The 24,055-nt window shown below is 27.7% G+C and overlaps 3 protein-coding genes across 5 annotated transcripts; 1 reads left to right on the forward strand and 2 right to left on the reverse strand.

The window, feature by feature from the left end:
* Positions 1-321: 321 nt before the first annotated feature.
* On the reverse strand, positions 322-5,257 carry LOC103572511 (leucine-rich PPR motif-containing protein, mitochondrial). The gene is made up of 3 exons (XM_008551149.3): positions 2,374-5,257; positions 858-1,011; positions 322-788 (listed from the first exon to the last, which is right to left on the reverse strand). The coding sequence occupies exons 1-3, from the start codon at positions 5,086-5,088 to the stop codon at positions 625-627; spliced, it is 3,033 nt and encodes a 1,010-aa protein (XP_008549371.1). The 5' UTR covers positions 5,089-5,257; the 3' UTR covers positions 322-624.
* Positions 5,258-6,931: 1,674 nt separating this feature from the next.
* LOC103572510 (28S ribosomal protein S31, mitochondrial) lies at positions 6,932-10,290 on the reverse strand. The gene is made up of 7 exons (XM_008551148.3): positions 9,941-10,290; positions 9,586-9,805; positions 8,921-8,999; positions 8,667-8,835; positions 8,436-8,579; positions 7,395-7,624; positions 6,932-7,326 (listed from the first exon to the last, which is right to left on the reverse strand). The coding sequence occupies exons 1-7, from the start codon at positions 9,973-9,975 to the stop codon at positions 7,052-7,054; spliced, it is 1,152 nt and encodes a 383-aa protein (XP_008549370.1). The 5' UTR covers positions 9,976-10,290; the 3' UTR covers positions 6,932-7,051.
* A 1,295-nt stretch (positions 10,291-11,585) lies between these two features.
* On the forward strand, positions 11,586-22,626 carry LOC103572509 (DDB1- and CUL4-associated factor 6). Of its 3 annotated transcripts, XM_053741425.1 has the most exons (17): positions 11,587-11,738; positions 12,106-12,190; positions 12,327-12,481; positions 14,633-14,750; positions 15,023-15,201; positions 15,284-15,419; positions 16,183-16,349; positions 16,427-16,595; positions 16,671-16,913; positions 16,972-17,386; positions 17,612-17,721; positions 18,041-18,139; positions 18,225-18,294; positions 19,198-19,341; positions 19,649-19,910; positions 20,692-20,794; positions 21,211-22,626. In XM_053741425.1, exons 3-17 carry the CDS (start codon positions 12,350-12,352, stop codon positions 21,264-21,266), a joined length of 2,403 nt encoding a protein of 800 aa, XP_053597400.1. In that variant the 5' UTR covers positions 11,587-11,738; positions 12,106-12,190; positions 12,327-12,349; the 3' UTR covers positions 21,267-22,626. The 3 variants fall into 3 exon arrangements, with proteins under 3 accessions (XP_053597398.1, XP_053597400.1, XP_053597399.1); XM_053741423.1 differs by having other exon boundaries at positions 11,586-12,190; XM_053741424.1 differs by having other exon boundaries at positions 11,588-12,190; positions 19,658-19,910.
* Positions 22,627-24,055: the final 1,429 nt, after the last annotated feature.

Here is a 24,055-nt window from a genome sequence, read left to right on the forward strand (position 1 = left end):
TGCTATCAGTGGTTTAATATAAAAATGAGTGTTTTAATAGATGTTAAATCACACAATTGACCAATCATAGAGGATGGTATTTTAATATAAAATTTTATGCGGCTGACTTTAACCAGTTAGTAGCGATGAAGCTGAATTTAGCGGCCGTAATAAGTAGCGGCCATCAATTTTTTGCGTGGCCGCTACTTATTACGGCAGTTAGCTTCAGCTTCATCAACTATAACAATCCCCGATTAAAAACTCCGATTGAATGAGAATTTCCTCGTAGCACGACAGACAAAAGGTTAAAAAATAGCAAACATAGCATTTTCTATGAAAAAAATATAATTTATTCTTTAAGAAAAAAATTATTTTATTGGTTAGCTATCTTTTATTTACATGTTAATTAAATATTTTAATATTCCATTTATCTGCAAATATACAAAAAGATAATTTTTGAGTAAAAATTATCTCAAAAGTTTTAGACTGACTAGAGATATCCAGAAAGCATTAAAACCTTCATCACGCATTATAAAATACAATTTTTGATATCACGTAGATTTGGATGAAATTTTTAAGACCATGGTAAAAATTTATATACTTACTAGATGTACTCACAGTGAAAAACTCACTTTTTAAATAATTTTAACTCAAAAATTCTTTACGAGTAATTAACGAATTCGGTATTTGTATTTTATGTAGTAATAAAAATGTTGAAAAATGTTTATCAAATTTTGCAGATGATTTTATTCCTTCATTTTTCATTATTTTCCACAATTCTATAACACCTTTACGATCATTCAGATTGCCTGAAAAAAATTTACTTAATTAGGTAATTATAATTTATAGTTACACATATATATAAATATATAACTTACTGTATGTTTTCAGCAATGATTCACATATTGGTTGACGGTCAATCCAGTCAATTTCACTACTTGCTTCTAAAATTTTCATCAGAACAATTGACTTTTCTTCATCAGATAAATTAATCAAATATTGGTCAAAAAAGATTCGATCTAACTGTAAATTCTATAATTTTAATATTTTCATTAATTTAACCCATGGTCCTGAAGTCAGCAGACAATTAACAATTTTAGAATTTTTTTTCCTACTATTTAATTAAAAAAAAAAAAAAAAAAAAACTACAAATATGCACATGTAGAAAATTTGAAAAAGTACAAGTGCATTTTTTTAAAATATTTTTTTTTATGATATTGTCGTTTTTAAAAAAATTCAAAAGTTATTAGACGTTGGCTAATTTTAGTATCATTTTAACCCTTCGTTACTCGCGTAGTGAGCGCCATCTGTGCTACGTCACCGTATTACACCGAGCGCAGTAATGCCAACCCTATTTGATATTAAACATAAATGAAAAAAATAACTATTTTTGTTAAAAGATTCAAATTTGAAAGATTGTTAGTTACTTAAAATCATAAAATACTCTTTTATAATAAAATCAACGTTCCTGGTATATTTAACCTTCAAATTAAAAAAAAAAAAAAATAGTATATTACACACCTCGGGAGAAAAATAGAACATTTCAACCCGGTGTATAATTGCCTACCCGAGCCGAAGTCGCACCAAACACGCGAATTGGAACTACCTACCTTCCTCTCGTGCATATAATTTTTCACCAGATCTAAACCTAAAACTTAAAATTTTTGTCTCTGTTTGCGGGAAAGAATAGCGCATGCGAACAGGGGAAAAAATATAAATTTTCAGGTGCAGATCTGGTGAAAAATAGTATACACACCACGAACCAAAGTAAGTCATCTGCATGTTTGCCAACCCCACTTCCAGCTCGGGTAGACAACTATATACATAGGTTAGAATGTCCTACTTTCCTATCTAGGTGCGTAATATACTATTTCTTATCAAACAAAAGAAAGAAACAGGAACTAAAACTTTCGGTGCCGATTTGGTGGAAAATATGAAAAAGGCGCCATTTTTTAACGAGTGACGAAAGGTTATACAGTAGACAACCCTAGTGGAACCGAATTACGGTAAATTACTGCATTTTACCGCCAAATACCGTAATTTACTGTAAATTTGCCGCAAATTACGGCAATTTCCCATAATTTGCAGTAGATTACGATAATTTACAGTAGACTGTCGCAATTTTCCGTAAATTTTCGTAATTTACGGTAATTCTTCTGAATATCGTAAATTACAGCTAATTTGCGGTAAAACGTCGTATTTTACTGTAAAATACCGTCGAATTGTCGCAATTTTGTCGTAAATTTACCGTTAAGTAGGGATTTTGCCGTAGCTTACCGTAAATTACAGAAATTCTTCCGAATGCCTTAAATTACGGGGTTTTACGGTTATTTACGGTAATTTACCGTAATTCGGATCTACTAGGGAAAAATAAATAAGTTAATTATACTGTACCATTATAGCTGTTTTCAATTCATCCAACATATTACACTTCACATATGCAATTATTAAATCCATATCAACCATTCTCTGTCCACCGATACTATAAATGACATTGAGAACACTTTTAAGCAATGATTTATAAGATTCATTAGCATCATCCCTAATTGACTTAATAATATCATACACCAATTTTTGATGCATGGGTATATACTGATAGCGATTTGCAACAAATTGAAAAGATCTAATAGCCGATGGTAAATCATTTCTAATAAGATGTTGCGTTATCAGAGGTTCCAATATCCTGCTATCAATTTTGCAAAAATTTTTAATTATCAAAGTATTCAGCATGAGGTTCGTTAACTTGTAGTGTTTACTGCAAGCAATTGAATTCAATAACTTCCAAGATCCCTGTTGTGATTGATTCGTAGATGTTTCGCTGTTGTTTATCAACTCCCAGGCCAATTCTATCTTATTACAATTAACAAATGCCACTGCTGCTTGCAAAATTTTAACCGGGCTTAGAATAAAGTCCGGATGTTCTGTTCGCAAATTCAGCAAAAGAGAACACAAGTCCTCTATTTTTCCATGACGAGCTAGATATCCAATGAGACTCGCTTTCATAGAAGCTGTCAATTCTATATTCCGTTTTTTACATTCACTTTCAATTAATTCCACCTGTTTACTATCATCGCAATCGCATGCAATCATAAACAGTTTCCGTAATACAAAGTCGTAACAAAGTCCTTTTGATTTCAGTTCAATCAAATGACATTTCAGTTCATCTTCGTCATCTACATACTCAGGATTCTTTGAGCTATAATTGCTAACTGATAAATTTTTATTTACAATATCAGAGTCTTTTAAAAAAGTCATTATTTCTAACTTATTTCTCTGCGCTGTACATTTTTCGCATATCAGTTTTCCTACTTCATTTGAAATACAAATTTTATGTTTCTTATAAGAGCTTATCAGGTCTTTGATAATGTGATTGCTATTAAAAAAAAATTTATCATCAAGTATCCGCAATAAGAAGTGTCCAGGGTAGTCTTTAACAGAAGCAGAAAACAGCAAAAGTTTCGCACACCCATGAGCGTCTTTTTGATACTTAAGAGCTTTGATAAGAGGGGATAAAATTTTGTCAAATTTAACTTTCTTCTTCGTTTTCAAAAGTAGAAAATTCGCGGCATTTATTCTTCCATTTTCCAGCAAAAAACTTACTAATGGAATTAAGATGTCATGCAATTTCAGCCCGCGGTTTAATAGCTTTTGCAATGGAAACAGGGGATCTAGTGTATTTATATGAGGAAAGATGTAATGCAGTAAAGTATCATAGTCCAGTCGCACTTGCATCTGTCTCATGTGATCAATGATACCAAAGACCCCAGTCTCTCCCCTACTTTTGAAAGCCTGTATCAGTATCGGCCAATAATAATGCGGCCGTATTTCAATATTCTTTTCTATACTTTCCAACAGCAAGAGCGCGAATTCAAAATTTTCACAGCGTAAGCTCTCTTCTAACAGAATATACTTTACAGTTTCCGGTGAAAAGGTTCTGCTTAATTTTTCAGCAATGTTTAAAATATTCGATTCCGGGATGTCGGCGCGAATCAAAGCTTGTAGAAAATTTTTCGTGATAAACAATGAGTTTTTAATCGAATTGTTAGCGGCAAAAAAGTCTACTACCATTAAGGCTTCGTTTATTTTATTCAAATGCACGAGTTCGTAAATCATATTGATAAACAATCGGTTTGTTGCGACTTCTTTTATCGGAATATACTTCAATATTTTTTCAAGTTTGCTGCTTTTGTCTGATAGACACAAATTTTTTAATACCATCAGTAATTGCTTGTGGTTGAGAGAATGACCGTCTAATATTTTGATGACGTTTTCAATGTCTCCTTGAAGTGCGTATCCGCAGGCTAGATTACCATACACTTCATTTAGCAACTGAAGTTTAAATAAATCGACATTTTTTAGTATGACATTATTTAATCTGTCATTTTTTTCCGGGTCTTTAGGAAGTTCATGTACGGAATTTAAATTTTTGAAATTGTCAAATTTTTTTAATTCTGACAGAATGTAATCCGTGGATTCAGAGTCACTGGTTTTGGCGGCAACCTGAAGTAGATCTAAATAGATATTTTCATTGGGTTCGACTTTCATACTTTTAATGAACGCATTGTAATCTATCTTTTCATGATTTTGTTCGTAGATGTTTATTAAAGTATGGTAATAATTAAGCGAAGTTACACGATTTTTATTCTCTAAAATGTTCCAAAATTTTGAAGCTAATTTTTGTCGGACTTCGTGTCTTACATTCGGCAAAACTCGACCGCAACAATTGAGAATAAAAATGTCTATCGTACTGTCAATGTCTTCATTTAATTCTGCGTATAATTTAATAGTATCATTCAAATAGTCGTAGTCTATTTTCATATTTTTGAATTCATTACTGAGAATCTCAATGCGGTTTAATAAATTAATTAGAGACGGAGAATTGTTATCATTCGCTTTTATGTTTTTAGTAATACTATAGTGTGAAACAAACCTTGTACTTGATTGTTTTCTTTTATAACTAATTCTTTTGTTTTTGCTGTTAAGAATACACAGAATCAGAGCTTTTTCTTCTTTTGAATTTAAAATGAATCTTTGGATACATTGCGCTCGATACACTACGGTATGTGTTAAACTTTGCATTAATTTTACACATGGTCTCAACAATGCCATCAAATCACTTTTAACACACGATTTTTTATTGTTTTAAATACTTATGAACTGATATTTACTAACATGGTGCAATTATTTTATTGATGGAACCACGTTCCTACTGGGTTGAATAAAAACAACGAATAGGGTTTGTTTGCTTGTTTTTTACATTAAAACACATGGTTACGTAAAAGTTATTTCCAAGTTCTTCTGTAATTTCATTTAAGTGCGATGTCGCTTTATGTTTCAACCAATCGCGGCAATGACGTTGTCTTTTACTGCTTTTTTAAAATCAGCACTGAGTTACCGCAGGCCCTCAAGTGGCCAAATGTTAAATTATTGCTGACAAGTGAATAAATAGTAACAGGTGTAAACAATTAGTAAATTTTTAGTAAGTAAATAAATTAATGAGTATACAATTTGAAAAAATATGAGCCGCCATTTAAAAATAAAAAATCTTATAACTTTAGACAAAAAAAATTTTGAAATTAAAAAAAAATGCTCATGTATTTTTGAATTTTCTAGACGAGTATTTTTTTAGAAAGATCAAAAAATAAAACTAGAGGTATAATTTGAAATTAAATTTTAAGATTACTTATTTTTTATTTAAAAATGCCTTAAAAACCTAATTTTTGATTTTTATATACAATTTTTCGAAATCTAGATTTTTCTTATTTTTTACTTTGCTAATTTTTAATACGAAAATTAACCGTTACCGCTATTTTTAAATAAAATATCTTGTAATTTAAAAAATCAAAAAAATTTTTTGAATTTTGAAAAAATAGTATAAATTTTTAAATTTTCTAAACGTGTACTTTTTTTGAAAGATCAAAAATACTCGAATTAATTTCTAATAATTTTTGAATGTTTTTTCAAAACAATAAATTATAGAAAAAAAATATTCGAAAAAATTGCACTTATGGTTTTTTAAATTTCCTACAAGTGCATTTTTTTAGTTTTTTTGTTTCTGTAATTTCTTTTCCGAAAAAAAATCCTAAAATTATTGATTGCCAATTTTAGGATAAAATTTTATCTTTATGTTAACAAATTGAATATTTTTATGTTGACTTAATGCAAGCAAATTGTTAAAACTTTAAAAATTCTATTTGTCATCATTTTGTTAACATTTTGGAATAACAGAAAGTTGACTTGAAACGGGCGACTAAAAGCTAACAAAAGACGAGCCTGGTCATGGGGTAAAAGTAGAAGGTATCCATCAGGGCAAAAACAATTGATGACTTTTTAAATTTAAGCTAACAATCGGTTACATTACAACTCAAATTGTTCACTAAAATTTAATAAGAGATCAATAATTTTATTTGTGACTACAGTAGAAAAATTACCTGTCATTTATACATACAATATTTTAAATAATTTCAAACTTTTTCTTCAGAAGACTAAAACGTTTTATTTTTTTTTAGATAAGCTGGTGAGCCAAAATTGTGGAGGAAGTAAATCGATGTTCTAATTAGCAAATTGTCTAACTCCATGTCAGAAAATCCTCCATTTATACGAAAGAAAGGAAGTTAAAAATTTTTTTTCATCTAGACTGAATTCCATATATAGTATATGTATAGTATTTTTGTCAAGGTTACTCGAATGATATTTTCTCCAATTATCAGTATCTGAAAATTGCACAGAATCATCTACAAAAAATAACCAGACGATTTGCTTATTAAAACGTCGGAATGTACTTTTTTCGAGACGTACGTCTTCAGAGCATTACAACTTACGTTGTAACGAAGATTTTTATTTGAAATTTGTTTTACATACTCTTGAAATATTAATAAATAAATGATAAAAAATTCAAAGTTCTATCTTTTCATTGGTTGTCAAAAAAAATTTTCAAAAAACGCTTAAAAAAACAGTTTCATTTTTTTTTTCTTTTACTCAACTTTTTTTAAATTACAAATATCTAAGCAGTGATAAATCTTATTATTATTTAAATTTATAATAATCAATTATTCAAATATTTACATCAATGTTATTGTGGTTGAATTTGCTTTGTTTTATCAGGAATAATTTCTTTATCAATAGCTCCAAGTTCTTTCAATAACTCTTGGCTCTCGCCAAAGTAGGCTTTATACCAAAAAATATGATTCTTCTTTTCTTGAACAGTCATATATGGATTTTTTGAAAGACCAATACAAACCAGGTCCATGAAATGACGAATCGGTCCCTTTTTGGGACACCAACCTTGTAAGTAACGTTCCAAAAATACGTGCTCCGAAAAATGAACACTTTCTTCTTCTTCCATTTCTAAATTGCACAAGTCAATTTTTAAATTAAATAAAAATATACTAATTTATGTAATGAATATAAATTACCTATTTCATTGTTGATAGGAAATTTCCATAGGATTCCTTTCTCTGTCCACTGAATCATTTCTTCAAAGACATTTTCAGGTGGATGAACCAACATCAATTTTAATTCTTTTTTTTCTAATGATTTCCATCTGTTTAACATTTGAGAATCCTCAGGCGCAGTTTTTTTTACAGGATCAAAAATGTTTAAGCGATTACCTCCGTACAAGTTAACAGGCTGATCTGGACGACGGCTTCGAACATAAAAAAAATTTTGTAAACCTTATAAATGGTGACGTGCATATTGATCCCTGGACAAAATCCCGGGAAAAAAAAATTCGACATGAAACTTCTAAACTTGAGATAGATCAGAACTTTGCGTGGAACTTTTTTTGAAATTTTACTCTTGTTCCGAAAAAGTTCTCATTAGAAGCAATAGTCCAATAAGAATCTAAAAAAGTTTCAAATTAGAGTTGTTTGAAGTTTGAAATGAGTGTAAAATTTAGTAAAAAAAAATTCTACTCAGAGTTCTAATCTGTCTTAAGTTTAGAAGTTCTAAATGTCGAACTTTTTTGAAAAAAAAATTTTTTACATGGGAACCCTAATACAAATATAACTGAATACAAATAAATAAAACGATATTTAAATAAAAAGTTAACGACATTTCGTTCTTCTACAAGGTAATCAATGGGTACATTGACTCTCCAGAAATACTTGAACGCTTTGAATTTATTTGTCCCAAAACGGGCCTACGATATAGCTAGATAAATACTACAAAATCCTCCAAAAACTATGTCCATTTTGGGCCAATCAACAGAGTATCTAATTCGGTCAATGCTATCTGCTCGGATGTGAACTTCTTTGGTCGTCCCTACCCATCCTTTCGAACGTCTGTCAAAAAGCTGGTACTGGAATACAACGACTAACCACGAACCCCTCCACGTGCAATCTTGTCTTCATTATTTTTATATCTCTATATTACAATCCGTCGCTTAAAGTGTTATTTCGCCTGTTACTTTCCTTTCATATCGTATGTAAATTGTTATTGTACATTGCCGAAATTACCTTCGAGTCATTGCAGTAAGCACTCCCGTAAGTTTCGGTTTCCTCAATAATTTCTGAACTCTTAATGACCTAGAAAGTAATTCATACTCTGATGAACTGGATACGCTTGGCTTTCGCTCTATTTTCATTCCAGCAAATAATTCCCTAGAAAAATATTATAAATATAAACAATAATATTTTTATTTACTTATTTTATAATAACAACATTTAGCAGTTAAAAAATTAAATTACTCTAGAGACATATCTGAAGGTTTAGTTGGTTTTCCGGCATCTGGTTCTTGTATTGCCACTGTTGGTTTACCAGCTGAAAATACTTTATCCAGTAGTTCAGCTTCAGTTTTAGCTTTATCACCTCCTAGAACCGCTGCAGCCTCTTTAGCTGCGTCTATAATTTTTTCTTCTGTAAACGAACACATCAAATTAATAAAAATTTTAATAACTACCATATTTATATTTTTCACAAAAAAATTCAAATTTTTATTGACCTAATTCTGGTTCTTTTGGTGGCTTAGGTCGTGGTTCTTTTTTCGGAATCGCTCGAATAGTTTTTGTTTTTGGCGGTTCCTAAAAAAATATTTTTTTATTTATTTTACAGTAGATTCATGGCTACTTCATGTACAATAATTTATTTTTTAATTAAAAAAAAAATCGCTTCTCAATTCTTTCAATCAGTGTTTTTAACCAGAGGTATCATCTACACGAAGTTATTAATTATCAAAGCAAAAATGGACTTTTTTGCTTTGATCAATAACTTGGCGCCGAATCGTCATAAAAACTTTTTTGAGGCCACCAAATTGAAAGGCACAAAATTTCTTAAAAGAGTTATAGGGTCCGATTATAAGAAAAAAATTATTGAAACCCAAACTTGTTGAAAGACGAGCAAAAATTTTGAAAATGTTTTTTTTCGTCGGTTTTCTTAAAATTACTCTACAACCGTGCATGATAAAAAAATTTGAGGTCCAGATCTGAAAACTAGAAACTTGAGGCTACAATTTGCTTTTTTTTTCTACGAGCATTTTTCACCGAGTTACAGCATGTTGAAAATCACCCAAAAATTTCAAATTTTTTTTCTATCCCTTAATTTTTGAGACCAGTGTATATTTAAAAATTAAATTTTGTTTTACTTTTAAAATAATATTTTATAAATAACCTCTGTCATTTTGGTCAACAAACTATTCAATAAATCAAGAGTTTGTTGTTTATCTTCTTCCTTTCTTTCAACAGGTTTTTTATTTTTTATTTTATCTATTCTTTTATTTTGAATTTTATCTGAATCTGATGAATCCGAAGAACTTGAATCTTTTGCGCTCATTAATCTACTGGCAATAAATAATTGCTGCTTATTAATTTTCTGCCGACAAACCGCGTGCCTGTAAAATATTTAAAAAAATAATTAAAGTTAATTGTCAAACCAACTAATAATTAAACTTGAAAAAAACGCAGCATTGAATACAAAATATAGGTTATGTTTTTATTTTTAAAAATAATAAACTCCCACAACTTACCAGTAAATAAATCTCGTGGTCAATAAATTATTCATGATGTTAATTAATAAAAAATGGATTTTGTTAATTATAATTATAATTATATTAATAAACAACAATAAAACAAAGTGATAATTTTTATTATGGAACCGGTAAATTTAAATGACATTTATATTTATCATATTTATTTTTAAATTTTATCTAGACTTTATTTTATTAACATGAAATTTTATCTTAATTAACTTTATTATTATTATGATTTATGTACTTAAAAATTAGTGTTTAATAACACGCGATAACTTTAAATTATTTGGTAATGTTTTATTTTAAAACAAAATTACAAAATCCCACTTTTATTTTCTACGATTTCAGGGCCGTATCCATTAAGTTCCTTAAAAAAAATTTTAATTTAATTTTATGATATTGAAATTAGCCGCCTAATACTTTGTAAATGTTTCTTTAAATTAGAAATTACAAAACAATTATTTTTGAAAAATTGCACTTGTAGTTTTTTAAATTTTCTACATGTGCATATTTTTAGTTTTTTTTTCTTTTTAATTGGTTTGTTTGAAAAGAAAATCCGAAAATTGTTAATTGTTTACTGACTTCAGACGTAACTGACAAGTGGGAATTTTGAATTTTTAAATAAATAAAAAAAAATCCAAGTAAAATAAAAATTTAAAAAAGTGTATTTAAATCAAGGAAAAATTCTCGCGCGAATATTTTTGAATTTTATTATTTCAATTCATTTATTTATTTATTTAAAATTCAAAACATGTGATAGTGAAATTCGCCGTCTAATAATTTTTGAATTTTTTAAAACGACAAATTGTAAAAACAATTATTTTAAAAACTGCATTTATTGTTTTTTAAATTTTCTACACGTACATATTTTTAGTTTTTTTTTTTTATTTCTAATTAATTTATTTAAAAAAAAAATCCAAAAATTGTTAATTGCTTACTGACTTCAGATGTAACTGACAAGTAAGAATTTTTGAAATTTTTAAAACAAATAAAAATTTTAAAATGCGTATTTAGATCAAGGAAAAATTTTCGCGCGCTTTTTTTTAAATTTCATTATTTAAATTCATTTAAAATCCAAAAAATTTGATACTAATAATAACTAGCGTCTAATAATTTTTGAATTTTTTTTACAAAAGAGAACTTTATAAAAAAAAATATTTTAAAAAATTACACTTATAGATTTTTAAATTTCCTACACGTGCATATTTTTAGTTTTTTCTTTTTATTAATTGATTTGCTTAAAAAAAAATCCAAAAATTGTTAATTGTTTACTGACTTCAGATGTAACTGACGAATGGGAATTGTTTGAATTTTTAAAATAAATAAAACTTAAAAAATGCATATTTAGATCAAGGAAAAATCTTCGCGCGCATTTTTTCAAATTTTATAATTTTAGTTCATTTATTTATTTATTTAAAATTTAAAAAATGTGATACTAAAATTAACTGGCGTCTAATAACTTTTAAGTTTTTCCAAAATCGACAAATTATAAAAAAAAAATATTTGAAAAAATTAAACTTAGAGATTTTTAAATTTTCTACACATGCATTTTCTAATTTATTTTTTAAAAATTTAATTCTAAAAAAAAATTAAAAAATTGTCAATTTCATGATCATTAAAATGTCTGACGTTTGCTACCTTCCCATAACTCAGGATCTCCGAACTTTTGACACATCCCTGACATTAGTGAACATCAAAAAATTTAGTGAGCAAAAATGTCTAACTATTGCGCTCTGCACACATTATACATTATTTGTTAATTATTATCATTATTATCGATGTCCTAAGAAATAAAGTTAGTTACGATAATTATTGATTAATATTGTCTGTGAATAATTAAAATTTAAATATTTAATTGATTGAACTTAAGATTAATTTAAATAATAGTGTAAAAATAATATCGCGATGGCGCGAGTGCTTTCGACGACAAACGTCATCATTAAGCACAAAAATTTGCCTGACTTTTTATTCAATCATTTAGTCATTTAGTGTAACGACCTGACTTACATCAAATAAAAATCTCATTGTTCGTGGACCAGTTTAATTATTTTTTAAATTTTTAACTTCGGGATATTCAAAAATTCAAACGTCAAATTTAAAATTTCTTTTATTTTCTTAATTTTAATTACATTTGTTTTGTTTTTATTTTTTTAAAAATGAAGAGAACCAAGTCAAATTTTTTTAATGATCTCTACAATCAGCCGTATGATTACAATTCAAGAGTTAAACTTTATAACAGCAGTAAAGGTAATGATTAATTTATTTTAATGACATATATTCATTTTTATATCTCTTTTGTCTGTCAGAAAAAATTCGAATGTTCTTGAAAGTTATTTCTGTATTATTAGTCATGACGTTTTTTTTTTTTTTTAAATAATTGCAGCAAGTTTAGAGCTGGTGCAGCGAATGTCACTTTTGAAACGTCTAAAAGTACATAATGGATGCGTTAATTCGATATGTTGGAATAATAATGGAGAATTGATACTGTCAGGAAGTGATGATCAACATCTAGTCCTTACCAATGTTTATAATTATAAGGTAAGTATTCAAAATACCCGCGTAAAATAATTATTTTATTGGAAATTTATTTAAATTTAAATTTCATCGAAACTCGGATCATAACAATCAAGAATTTCCTTCAGCAACTACTCTAAAAAAAAAAATAGAATTCAAAAATATGAATTATTAATTCAGTTCTTTGATTAATAATTTTTGTATTTTTTTTTTTGAAGCAGTAAACCATAAAAAAAAAATATTTGAAAAAATTGCACTTATAGTTTATTTAATTTTCTATATGTGCATTTTTTTAGATTTTTTTTTTGTAATTTATTCGTTGAAAAAAAAATCCAAAAATTTTTAATTATCTGTCAACCAGGATCATGATTTTTTTGTAAGCATTGACACCAACTTCTATTCTTTGCAATGATTAAATATTGAATTTCTGATCTCAGAAAATTTCAAATTTTCTTTTTTTTTGTTAAAAAAAAACCAAAAAATTTTTAAATGTCTGCTAACTTTATTGTCACAAAAAATTATAGTAAAATTAGCAAACATTTGAAATTGAAATTTTTTTTTGACAGAAAATAATGAAAAAAAATTATTTTTAAAAAAATGCACATGTCGAAAATTTCATAAACTATAAGTGCAATTTTTCAAAATATTTATTTTTTTGTTAAAAAAAATCAAAAAATTTTTAAATGTCTGCTAACTTTATTGTCACAAAAAATTAGCAAACATTTGAAATTGAAATTTTTTTTTGACAAAAAATAATGAAAAAAAAATATTTTTAAAAAAATGCACATGTCGAAAATTTCATAAATTATAAGTGCAATTTTTCAAAATATTTATTTTTTTGTTAAAAAAAATCAAAAAATTTTTAAATGTCTGCTAACTTTATTGTCACAAAAAATTAGCAAACATTTGAAATTGAAATTTTTTTTTGACAAAAAATAATGAAAAAAAAATATTTTTAAAAAAATGCACATGTCAAAAATTTCATAAACTGTAAGTGCAATTTTTCAAAATACTTTTTTTACATTTATTTTTTTGTTAAAAAAAGAACCCAAAATTTTTAAATGTTTGCTAACTACTTTCATTAAAAAAATTCAAATTTTTGAATTTCTTTGAATTCATTTCAATCAGTAAATTTGAAAAATAAATTATTGAAAAAACTTTATCAAGTTCTAAAAAGACAAATTAAAACAAATAACAATTTATTTTAATTTGTCTTCCTAGTACTTGATAAAGTCGGGAAACCGACGAAACGTTGTACAAAAATTAAAAATAAACATTAAATAATAACAAGAAAATATTTATCCAATGAATCTGTGATTTTTTATTTAATTAAAAAATTTAATTTTGAATTTAAAAAGTTGACAAAAAGTTTAATACAGTGAAAATTCAATATTTCTCTAAATATAAATAAATATAGTAAATAATTAAAAAAAAAAATATTTACAGAAAATGCACTAATTAATTTCAAAATTTTTCAAAAGTGCATTTTTTAAAATTTCAATTTTATCAATTATTTACTCTATTTATTTACAATTTTAAATGTGTCTGATGTCTTCACATTGACACTCATTAATTTAAAAATTAAAACTGATTTTCGATACAATTTACTAGTAATTTTTGAATTTAAAACTTTTATAAAAAGTTTCATAAAATAAAAATTCAGTAAAGTTTTTATCAAAGTCATCCCAAGTTCAATTGAAATCCAATAAATTATTTTCAAAATTTACAAATTTACTAGACGAAAATTTATGATGAAAGTCATATTTGTGTCACGATTCGAATTTCGTAATGAAATACATCTTCATTATAAAAAAAATTTTTTTTACACGACTAAATCTTAATTTCTAATCAAGAGCAGCAGAGTCCAATTAAATAATTAAATATTAATTTCAAATTACCACAGGTTTAAATTTTTTTTTGGATTAAATTTAAAAAATTATACTAGTAGACGTTGACTAAATAATGAAATAAATTTTATAAATTAATGAAATTATAAAGGAAGTTATGGATGGTAAATGTAGTCAAGGTTTAACATTGACCTGCATAAAAAATTTGCGTCTTTGCCAAATGGGATAATGAAATTACACTAATGTTCCTTGTGTTACTAATTATACTTATCGCTCTAGAAATGCGTTATGTGTAATAAATAAAAGTATTGTCGTTTTATTTAAACAGGTTTTAAAAGACTACAAAACTAGTCATAGGGCAAATATATTTAGTGCCAAATTTTTGCCAAATAATGGTGATCATCGTATCGTATCATGTAGCGGAGACGGAATGATTCTATATACAGGTAAAAAAAAATATATTTTATAATGACACTGAATTCAGCTGTCTAATAATTTTTGAATTTTTTCAAAATGATAAATTACAAAAAAAAAAATTAATTGCACTTAGTTTTTTAAATTTTGTACATGGGCACTTTTTTTATTTTTTGTAATTAGTGGAAAAAAATTCAAAAATTGTTAATTGTCTGCTAATCAGATCATTAATTATAAAAAATATTTTAATGTATTAATATTATAAAATAAAATAAAATTATAATAAATATAATTTTATTTTTAGACTTAATGAGAACATCTGAGACTTTTCACAATCAATTTACGTGTCACAATGGTACTACTTATGAAATAGCAACTGTTCCTGGTGAACCGCATAGTTTTCTTAGTTGTGGAGAAGACTGTACTGTAAGATACTTTGATCTTCGTGTAAAGTCATCGTGTAATACGCTTAGATGTAAAGAGGTTTGTTCTCTTCTGATAAAGTTCTAATTTAATAATTTCATTGATATACTAATTTTTTTTTTTTTTTTTTTTTTTTTTTAAGGATATATTAATATTAAGACAAAGGCCAGTGACAGCAATGTCTATAAATCCTACGATGCCACATTATTTGGCGATTGGATGTTCCGACAGTTCTGTCGGGATTTATGATCGCCGGATGTTGAGCATCGGTGAGAGAAGTATGTTTTTGTTTATACTATTAACTTTTTATTTATATTGCGCACCTCAAGCGCAAATGCTTATAATCGAAATTTATTTTTCGACTAATTCACTCATGTTAAATCTCTTCATTTTTTTTTTTATTACGCTAAATGGGTTTTACTGTATACTAGTACAAAGATAATTTATTTAACGCCAATCGGCAGTGTACAATAACAATTTACATACGATATGAAAGGAGAGTAACAGGCGAAATAACACTTTAAGCGATGGATTGTAATATAGAGATAGAAAAATAATGAAGACAAGATTGCACGTGGAGGGGTTCGTGATTAGTCGTTGTATTCCAGTACCAGCTTTTTGACAGACGTTCGAAAGGATGGGTAGGGACGACCAAAGAAGTTCACATCCGAGCAGATAGCATTTACCGAATTAGATACTCTGTTGATAGGCCCAAAATGGACATAGTTTTTGGAGGACTTGGTAGTATTTAGCAGCCGGCTATGTCGTAGGCCCGTTTTGCGACAGATAAATTCAAAGCGTTCAAGTATTTCTGAAGTTAATGTACCCGTTGATTACCTTGTAGAAGAACGAAATGTTAACTTGCCTTAAATTCGCTAAATAATTGATATGAAGGTACTCATACTGCGTCGGTGTTCAAATCTAGGTCTGTCTGTCGTAAGAAGTAAAAAATTTCAAAAATAAAATCATGCGCGATTGAGGTGTGCACTTTTGAATTTTCAAACTTTCTTTCATTTAAATAAAAAACAATTTTAATTCAAGATTGGACTGATGAAAAAAGTGTAAATTGGACGTCACCGGTTTCAGTTTTCACAGTACCAGAATTTGAAGGCCATCCATGTAGAATAACATCCTTGTGTTACAGTCCAGATGGCAATGATGTCCTTGTTAGTTACAGTAGTGATCATATTTATTTATTTAGTGCAAAGGTATCAATTCTTATCCGAATTATTTTCATTAATACAATTTTTTTTTTTTTAATTAATTACTTATCCCACATTTTTAGACTCAAGGAAGCGTCTGTTTAAAAAAAGATTCCATGTCTGAGAAGAGTAAAAATAAAAGACCGCCAGTACGATCTCCTCAGCCAGTCCGTAAATTAAGATTACGTGGAGATTGGTCTGACACTGGTCCAGACGCTCGCCCAGAGCGTGAAGGTGGACGTCGTAGTGGTGGTAAATTATCTGATTCTTAAATATAAATAATTGATTGCTATGGTTTTTAAAATTAGATTTTGATCTGATCTATAGAAATAGCACAAGCGCGGCCTATGTTACACACGTCATTAATGCAGAGGATGACCGACGTTCTCAGTAGGATGTTGAATGATCCAGCCACGCGTGCTGCTTTAAGCGGTGACGGGGGTGATAATATCCAGGGAGTCATTGATCAGCATACGGAAAATCAACAAGCGGAAGAATCCAATGAAACAAATGAGGAGAGAAACAATGAAATGCAAATTATGGACACAGAATCAAATTTTCAAGCACTAGGTAATTTTTTTAATGATTTGATGTTTGATTGATAAATAATCGAAAATTATTTTATCAGTTGAAGATAGTCAAGATAATATGGAAATTAGTGAAGATAATAATTTAAGTTCTAATCCGGAGTCTTTGGGTGCTAATGAACTTGAACAAAGTTCAAGTATAAATAACTCGTCTGAACCTGTAGACGAAATAAATATAATAAATGAACAGTCTGAGCATAATTCTATTTCTATAAATAATGGAACGAATCAAACAGAAAATCTAATTCAGTCCCATGTCTCTCCTCGTTTGCCACACGATAAAATTACGAGAAATCAAATAGCGGAGAGTGACAATAATCATAGTGATGGAGGTAATGAGGAAAATTACAATGAGGCTAATGATAATTCGATGACTGTCGATAGCACGAGAGATGAAACGATGATGGAAAATTTGCAGGATCGATTGACATCAATGAGAGATGGCTTTTTAGAAAAGTATTCATTTTTTTTTAATAGATTCCTTCGTTTACTATTTTTAGGTGGCATTCGAAGCGGCTTATTAATTTCTGAAAAAAATGTTTTTTTCAAATCACTCCTAACACGATGGATTAATTTAAATTTCTCATCAGCTCTAAAACTATGAGTCAAGTCGAATGCCACATTAATCATAAAATTAAATCATTTTTTCAAGGAGTATCATTAAAAAATGTATAATTACAGACATGGCAGTGAACCTGCAGTAAGTTTGACTTACTCTGATAAAAGCTCCACTGGTGCAACGATATCTTTAGGCGTAGGAAATGAAGTTGTACGAGACAGTTATCATCCAGGTAATTAAAATGTATACTAATGTGACAATAGAAACTCATTTTTTAGTTTTTCAGTTTTTATCTGAAATATTTTAACTAACGATCGAAATAAGAAACTCATATATTTTAACATGATTGGAAAAATTCCCATTATTTTCTCTCCGTGTAATTTTCTATTACTATTTTCATATCGTTCTATTCAACATTTCTTAATAGACTAATTTTCCAAAAAAGATCCAAAACCAATTCTCTGTCAGCTGGCGAAAAAAATTAATTAAAATTTTTTTGTCACCCTAATATATATGTAAAGCTTATTAACAATGAAAAAATAATTTTATAGGACCATCCGGAAGTCAAAGTTTGAATTCGAAATTAGTTACAACCACGATACCAACAAGTAGTTACGATAATAAGTCAATATTCAATAATAAATATGATCGTAAGTAACTATACATTAGCTTTGATTTTTGTACATAGTATTAAAATGTTAAATAGATTAAGAATTTAATATATATGTTTATTAGATGAAGAAGTGGAGGAAGAAGACGTTTACACTGATAGTGATGACGAAGAAACGGAAATGTCAAAAAAAAGGTAATAAGATCTTATTCTATATATTTATGATGTAATCAAAGTAATAATGAAAAAATGAAATATTAATACCCGCATAAAAAAACTATATAGTCGAACATATATTGATAAGTATATGGTTAATATGTGACTATATTCGGCAAAATTATATATATATAATTATATATGTTTACTCAATATAATTATGATATATGTGACGATATAACTTCAAATGTATTACTGCCATATATTTCCATATATGTTGCAAAATATAATGTAACAATATAATAATTTTTATATGTGAAAGTATATAATGTAAAATATATGATGAGATATATTATTGCTATATAATACTTTGTATATTTTACTACATATATACCCTCATAAAGTATCACAATATAACTTGCCATATATATACTACCGCATATTCATGGTAATATATTATTGCTATATATCACTATGTATAATCCTACATATATGTGATATATGATAATATTATTCATTTTTTTAATGGATTCATCCGATTTTAAAATCAATTCAATAATCGATTTCAATATACTGTTCATCCTATACTGTGAAATATAATATATATTATATATCGAATCATATACTATTCCGAATATAATACAAGTTATATATCTGCGAATAATAAACTATATATCTTACTGGTATATTAAATGTTATATGTTTAATGTTATATCAAAAATGTATGACATCATTATATAATATGTTATACAATAATCCATATATGACTAATATATTTAATAAGCAGCAAAATTTTATATATTTGCCATATATAATTTTATCTTTTTCTATTTATGCAAAGTATAATTCTCGGTATATGATCAGCTATATATAGCTTTTTTATGCGGGCAATCATGAGCGTATGCGTTTTCTAATTTTCCATTTTTTTTTTTTTTGCTATAGAAGAGAAATAAATCCAATTGAGACGGAAATGGATGAGGCTGTGGCAAACGCACGTGCTTCGTTAGGCTGTGATCAATCATTTGACGTAGACGCATCCAAAGAATTTCATGTAAGACAAAAATACATGGGTCACCGCAATGCTAGGTATGACTATTTATTTTATATAAAACTTTTTTTTATATTTATTTCAATACAAGAAACCTCGAATAGACTACAGTCAATATTTGACACAACACTCAGTGCGTTAAGCCATAAAAAAATTAAGTTACGACAAAACTACATCAGTGTTTAATGGTAACCCTTAGTAAGAAATGTAGTGTAACATCACCAACTGGACAAATACACTTAAAATTTAGATAACATTGGTAAAAACCTCCCGAGTGGACTGGGCAATTTAGAATCAGCCCATCCAATAAATCTGATCGCTTGTCCTTCCCTCGTTTGACTTTAGTTTCTTTAGGACTATGATCAAAGAAGCAAATTTTTGGGGCAACGATTTCGTCATGTCGGGCAGTGACTGCGGTCATGTTTTTATTTGGGAACGAGAGACAGCCAAACTTTGTATGCTGCTAGAAGCTGATCAACATGTTGTCAATTGTCTTCAACCACATCCATATTTACCGATGCTTGCAACCTCGGGAATTGATTATGATGTTAAACTCTGGGCGCCAGTTAATGAAGAGGCACACTTTGATACGAGTTTTGCAGAAGATGTAAGTTTATAATATTAAATGCGATTGATGTGTGCACTTTTGAATTTTACACCATTTTTTTTTACTATTTCTGATATTTTCTTATGATATTACTCTAATAGCATAGTTTGCTTAGCAAAAGTTTACTTTACAAAAGTTTCCTTGAATTTTTCGTCAAATGTTCGTCAATTTCAGGCTTTTCCGTTTTTGATGACAATTTGTAAACAAATTGCTGTACAATTTGACTTCAATTTACTACCCGAATTAGAATGCAAATTCACTTCAAAAGTTGACTAGAAAAAAGTTGTCAATTTTAAGGCCAATTTGATGTCAATTTGTTGTTAATTTGACTTGAAAACTTGTTAAGCATTTTTTTACCAAATTGTAGATAATTTTATGTATAAATTTGCTTACTTTCTGAAATTATAAGAATGAACATCACCGATTTTTTTTTTTTTTTTGTAAAAAGTTTACTTTAAATTGAAGAAAAATTAACCGCAAATTGTTATGTTTAACTTTTGCTGTCAAATTGACAGAAAATTCGGGCAGCAAATTTCAGGTAACTTCAACATCAAATTACCGTCAATTTTAAGCTAAAGTGGCTATTAGGGTACACTCGATGTCATACAATAAATGTATACAATAGTTTATGTAATGAATGCCCGAAAAAAATGCCGTTAAATGTCTAAAGTCAGTGTCATGCAGAGTTATAGGCCTTATTACCCTCGGGTACCTTATGATTAATTATCTATTTATTTATGTAATGTACTAAGAATAATATTAATTCAAATTATTTTTGTAGCTTCAAAAAAGGAATGCGGTTATGCTTGAAGAGACCAAAGACACAATCACAGTACCAGCTGTATTTATGATAAGGATGCTGGCTTGCCTAAACCAAATTCGAGGTAGCGACAGTTGATGATTGTCAATAATAAATTGAAAATATACTAATACTATTTATGGATTTATTCTACAAAGTGCTTACTGTATTTACTGACATGTCGTTGGCTTTGTTGAATAAATATTTTTTACTACAGAACGCTTCACTAGCATAATTAGCAAGAAATTAATCCATCTAATAAGTCTTCAAAGATTATTTATTTTTGTGTTGAAATAACCCAGTTTACATACTTTTGTAATATTAAAATACATACGTTTTATTTTATTTATAAATCATAGTAATAACTAATACAATAAAACATCATTTTACTTGCATTCTATTTAATAATACCATTGAAAGTATTTTTCTTTTTAACGTCTTTTTTTTACTCATGTTATGCTATGTAATTTTTTTTTTATAGAAAATTTAAATTGTTTATAGGACGTGGTCGAAGGAGAAGAAGTGGTAACGAAGCCGACGAATTAAGAGGAGGATAGATATTTTTTTTTTTTAATTTTTTTGTTGTGATATTTCCTCAGTTTTTAATAATTTATATTAAATAATTGACAACGCTATTTTTCAGGTAGATAATTAAATTATCGCATAATTCACTGATTTATTAAAAAAATAAAGAAAGTAAAAAAAAAAAATTTATGAAAATCAGAATATTTTTAAACCGTTTCAGTGGACACAGAAAAAAAGGATTTCTTGGTGCAATAAAATTTCATTATGAAATGGAGGCAATAATTTTCTTCGGACTAGAAAAAATTCCTTGGCTCAAGAAAATTTTTTCTTGACTCAAGAAAATTCATTCTTAGCTAAAGAAAATTCATTCGTGACTCAAGAAAATTTATTCCTGGCTTCAGAAATTTTATTCTTGTCTCAAGAAAATTTATTAGCTCAAGAAAATTTCTCTCTTACCCTAAAAAGTTTTGCTTGGCTCAAGAAAAACTTTTCATTATGAAATGGAGACAAAAATTTTCTTCGGACTAAAAATTTCTTGGCTCAAGAAAATTTCTCTCACACCCTAAGAAGTTTTTCTTGGCTCAAGAAAATTCATTCTTGACTCAAGAAAATTTATTTCTAACTTAAGAAAATTTATTCTTGTCTCAAGAAAATTTATTGGCTCAAAAAAATTTCTCTCTCACCCTAAGAAGTTTTTCTTGGCTCAAGAAAATTTTTTCTTAACTCAAGAAAATTTATTTGTCCCAAGAAATCTTCGTTTTTTGTGTACCAATATCAGATAATTTGCATTTTATCAATTTATCTTGTTTTGGAAAGTTATATAGTATAGTTTAATAATTAAATTGAAGCATTGCTTGATTTTTTCGTTTAGTATAGATTTCATACCATATACATGACAAAAATTATTATCATGCTCAATTAATTTTTTTGATTATTATTTATCTACTAAAACTCGTGCCTTAAAAAAAAAATTGTGCATCTAGTTTGTACCATAGACAATACTTAAAAAATTATTTTGATATTTACAAAATAAATATAAAGCAGCAATACCAAGAATATATAAGTAACATTTAAATAATCAGTGAAGAGTTTTGTATTGAAATCCAAATCTTAATTTAAAAGTGAAAAAAAAAAACGCAATAAATTTAGAGTGCAATATTTAGATTGAAGTGTGTAGGTATTAATTAGTTGTAATGAATTAACAGTTATCTGCAATATCTATTATATTTTTTAAAGTATAAATTTTAGCGCAAAAGCTATACCTTCATAGTTATTTTTTGAATTTAAATCCATTACAAATGTATGAAAATGAATGTAAGAAATTTTATTGTAGATTTTTTTTGTATTAAAAATTTAAATAATAAATCGAAATATATTTAATTAAAAGTTTAATGTAGGTTTTTTTTTGCTTGTCCAATTTATTTTTGCATACAGTCATCTACAGATTGTAAAATTTTAATTAATGTAACGGTACCGAAGTCCACCTCTGTTTTACGGAAGTTTCCTCACCCTTTTGGGCATACACGCGTTGCGAGTCATTGGCAAAAAAAATTGGGATTCCCATAAGTTGATGGCAACCTGTTGCCAACTTTGTAAGAAAGTTTGTGGCAAAAGTTGGCATTACGATAATTGCTGTCTTAAGTTTTCTCAGAAAGTTGGTAACAAGTTGTAGATACAGTTACAGAAGCTGATCTATGGTCGGTAAGTAAGAAAGTCAAACTGTGTCAGATTTGTCCGAGGTTTTGAGGCCGCTGCTGAAGATACTACTTTATATTTGAATCCTGATAGAAAAAATTTTCAGCTGCTGTAAAAAAAAATTTTCATATTTCGCGGGCAAAATGGGGAGCCTAAAGGTGACAAAAAATTCTGGATATTAAATAAATTTGGGTAAATTAAATTTTCTTGTAAGTAATTTACATAAAGAAAAATTACTTTTCACATAATTATTGGATGCAGAGAAAGAAAAAAAATTTTAATAGTTTTTTTCAAAAAACAAAAGTCATTAACATTTTTCGACTGACACTTTAGATTTTTAAAAAAGTTTAACTACCGACTTTAAATTGGTAATTTTTGTTTGCTAATTACTATTTATTATTAACTTCAAAGTAAAAGATTTGAGTCAGTTTTAATTCCAAAGAAGATATTTTTAAAAAAGCAATTATATGTCGCTTAAAGTAATATATTCAAAAATAATTAAAAGTTAATTAAATTTAAAAATTAAAAAAATTTTAAATATTTTCGTTGATTATTGAAATACCTGAAGTAATTTGACCCGAGTTCTTTTATTGTAAATTGATAAGAAAAAAAATCAAATTCATACTTCTTACAAAAATTTTCGAAAACACTAAAAAAAATGTGAAAAACAGTTAACCCTGTCGATCAATTCCTAAATTTCCCGTTATTTTCGAGCTCAGGAAGCTCGCGAACGTCAATTTTTGAGCTCTTCAAAGTTAAAAAATATTTATTTTATTGTTCAACTAAAAATAATACAAATTAATTTTTTCCGTACGATATCTTTGGAACGAATCAACTAATTTGAATGTGCTTGGCGGCAATCGAAAAGGCTTATCAAGACTTAGATCTGGATAAATTTTGTGGCAAATCGGACAAGTAGTTCATAAGTTATATGAAAAAAAACCTAAGAAAAAAATTTTTTTAAATTTTAATTGTTCATATAACTTGCACATACATCCACACACACTCACGCCCAAATGTCCAACCGGAAAATCCTAGGAAATGATCAGAATCACTTCCTAGGACCTCAAAACGTCAACATCTGAAAACTTAATTTTCGAAAATCCGACCGAAACCAATACTTTCC

This window comes from Microplitis demolitor, chromosome 8 (genome assembly GCF_026212275.2).
Source record: "Microplitis demolitor isolate Queensland-Clemson2020A chromosome 8, iyMicDemo2.1a, whole genome shotgun sequence".
Lineage (NCBI taxonomy): Eukaryota > Metazoa > Arthropoda > Insecta > Hymenoptera > Braconidae > Microplitis > Microplitis demolitor.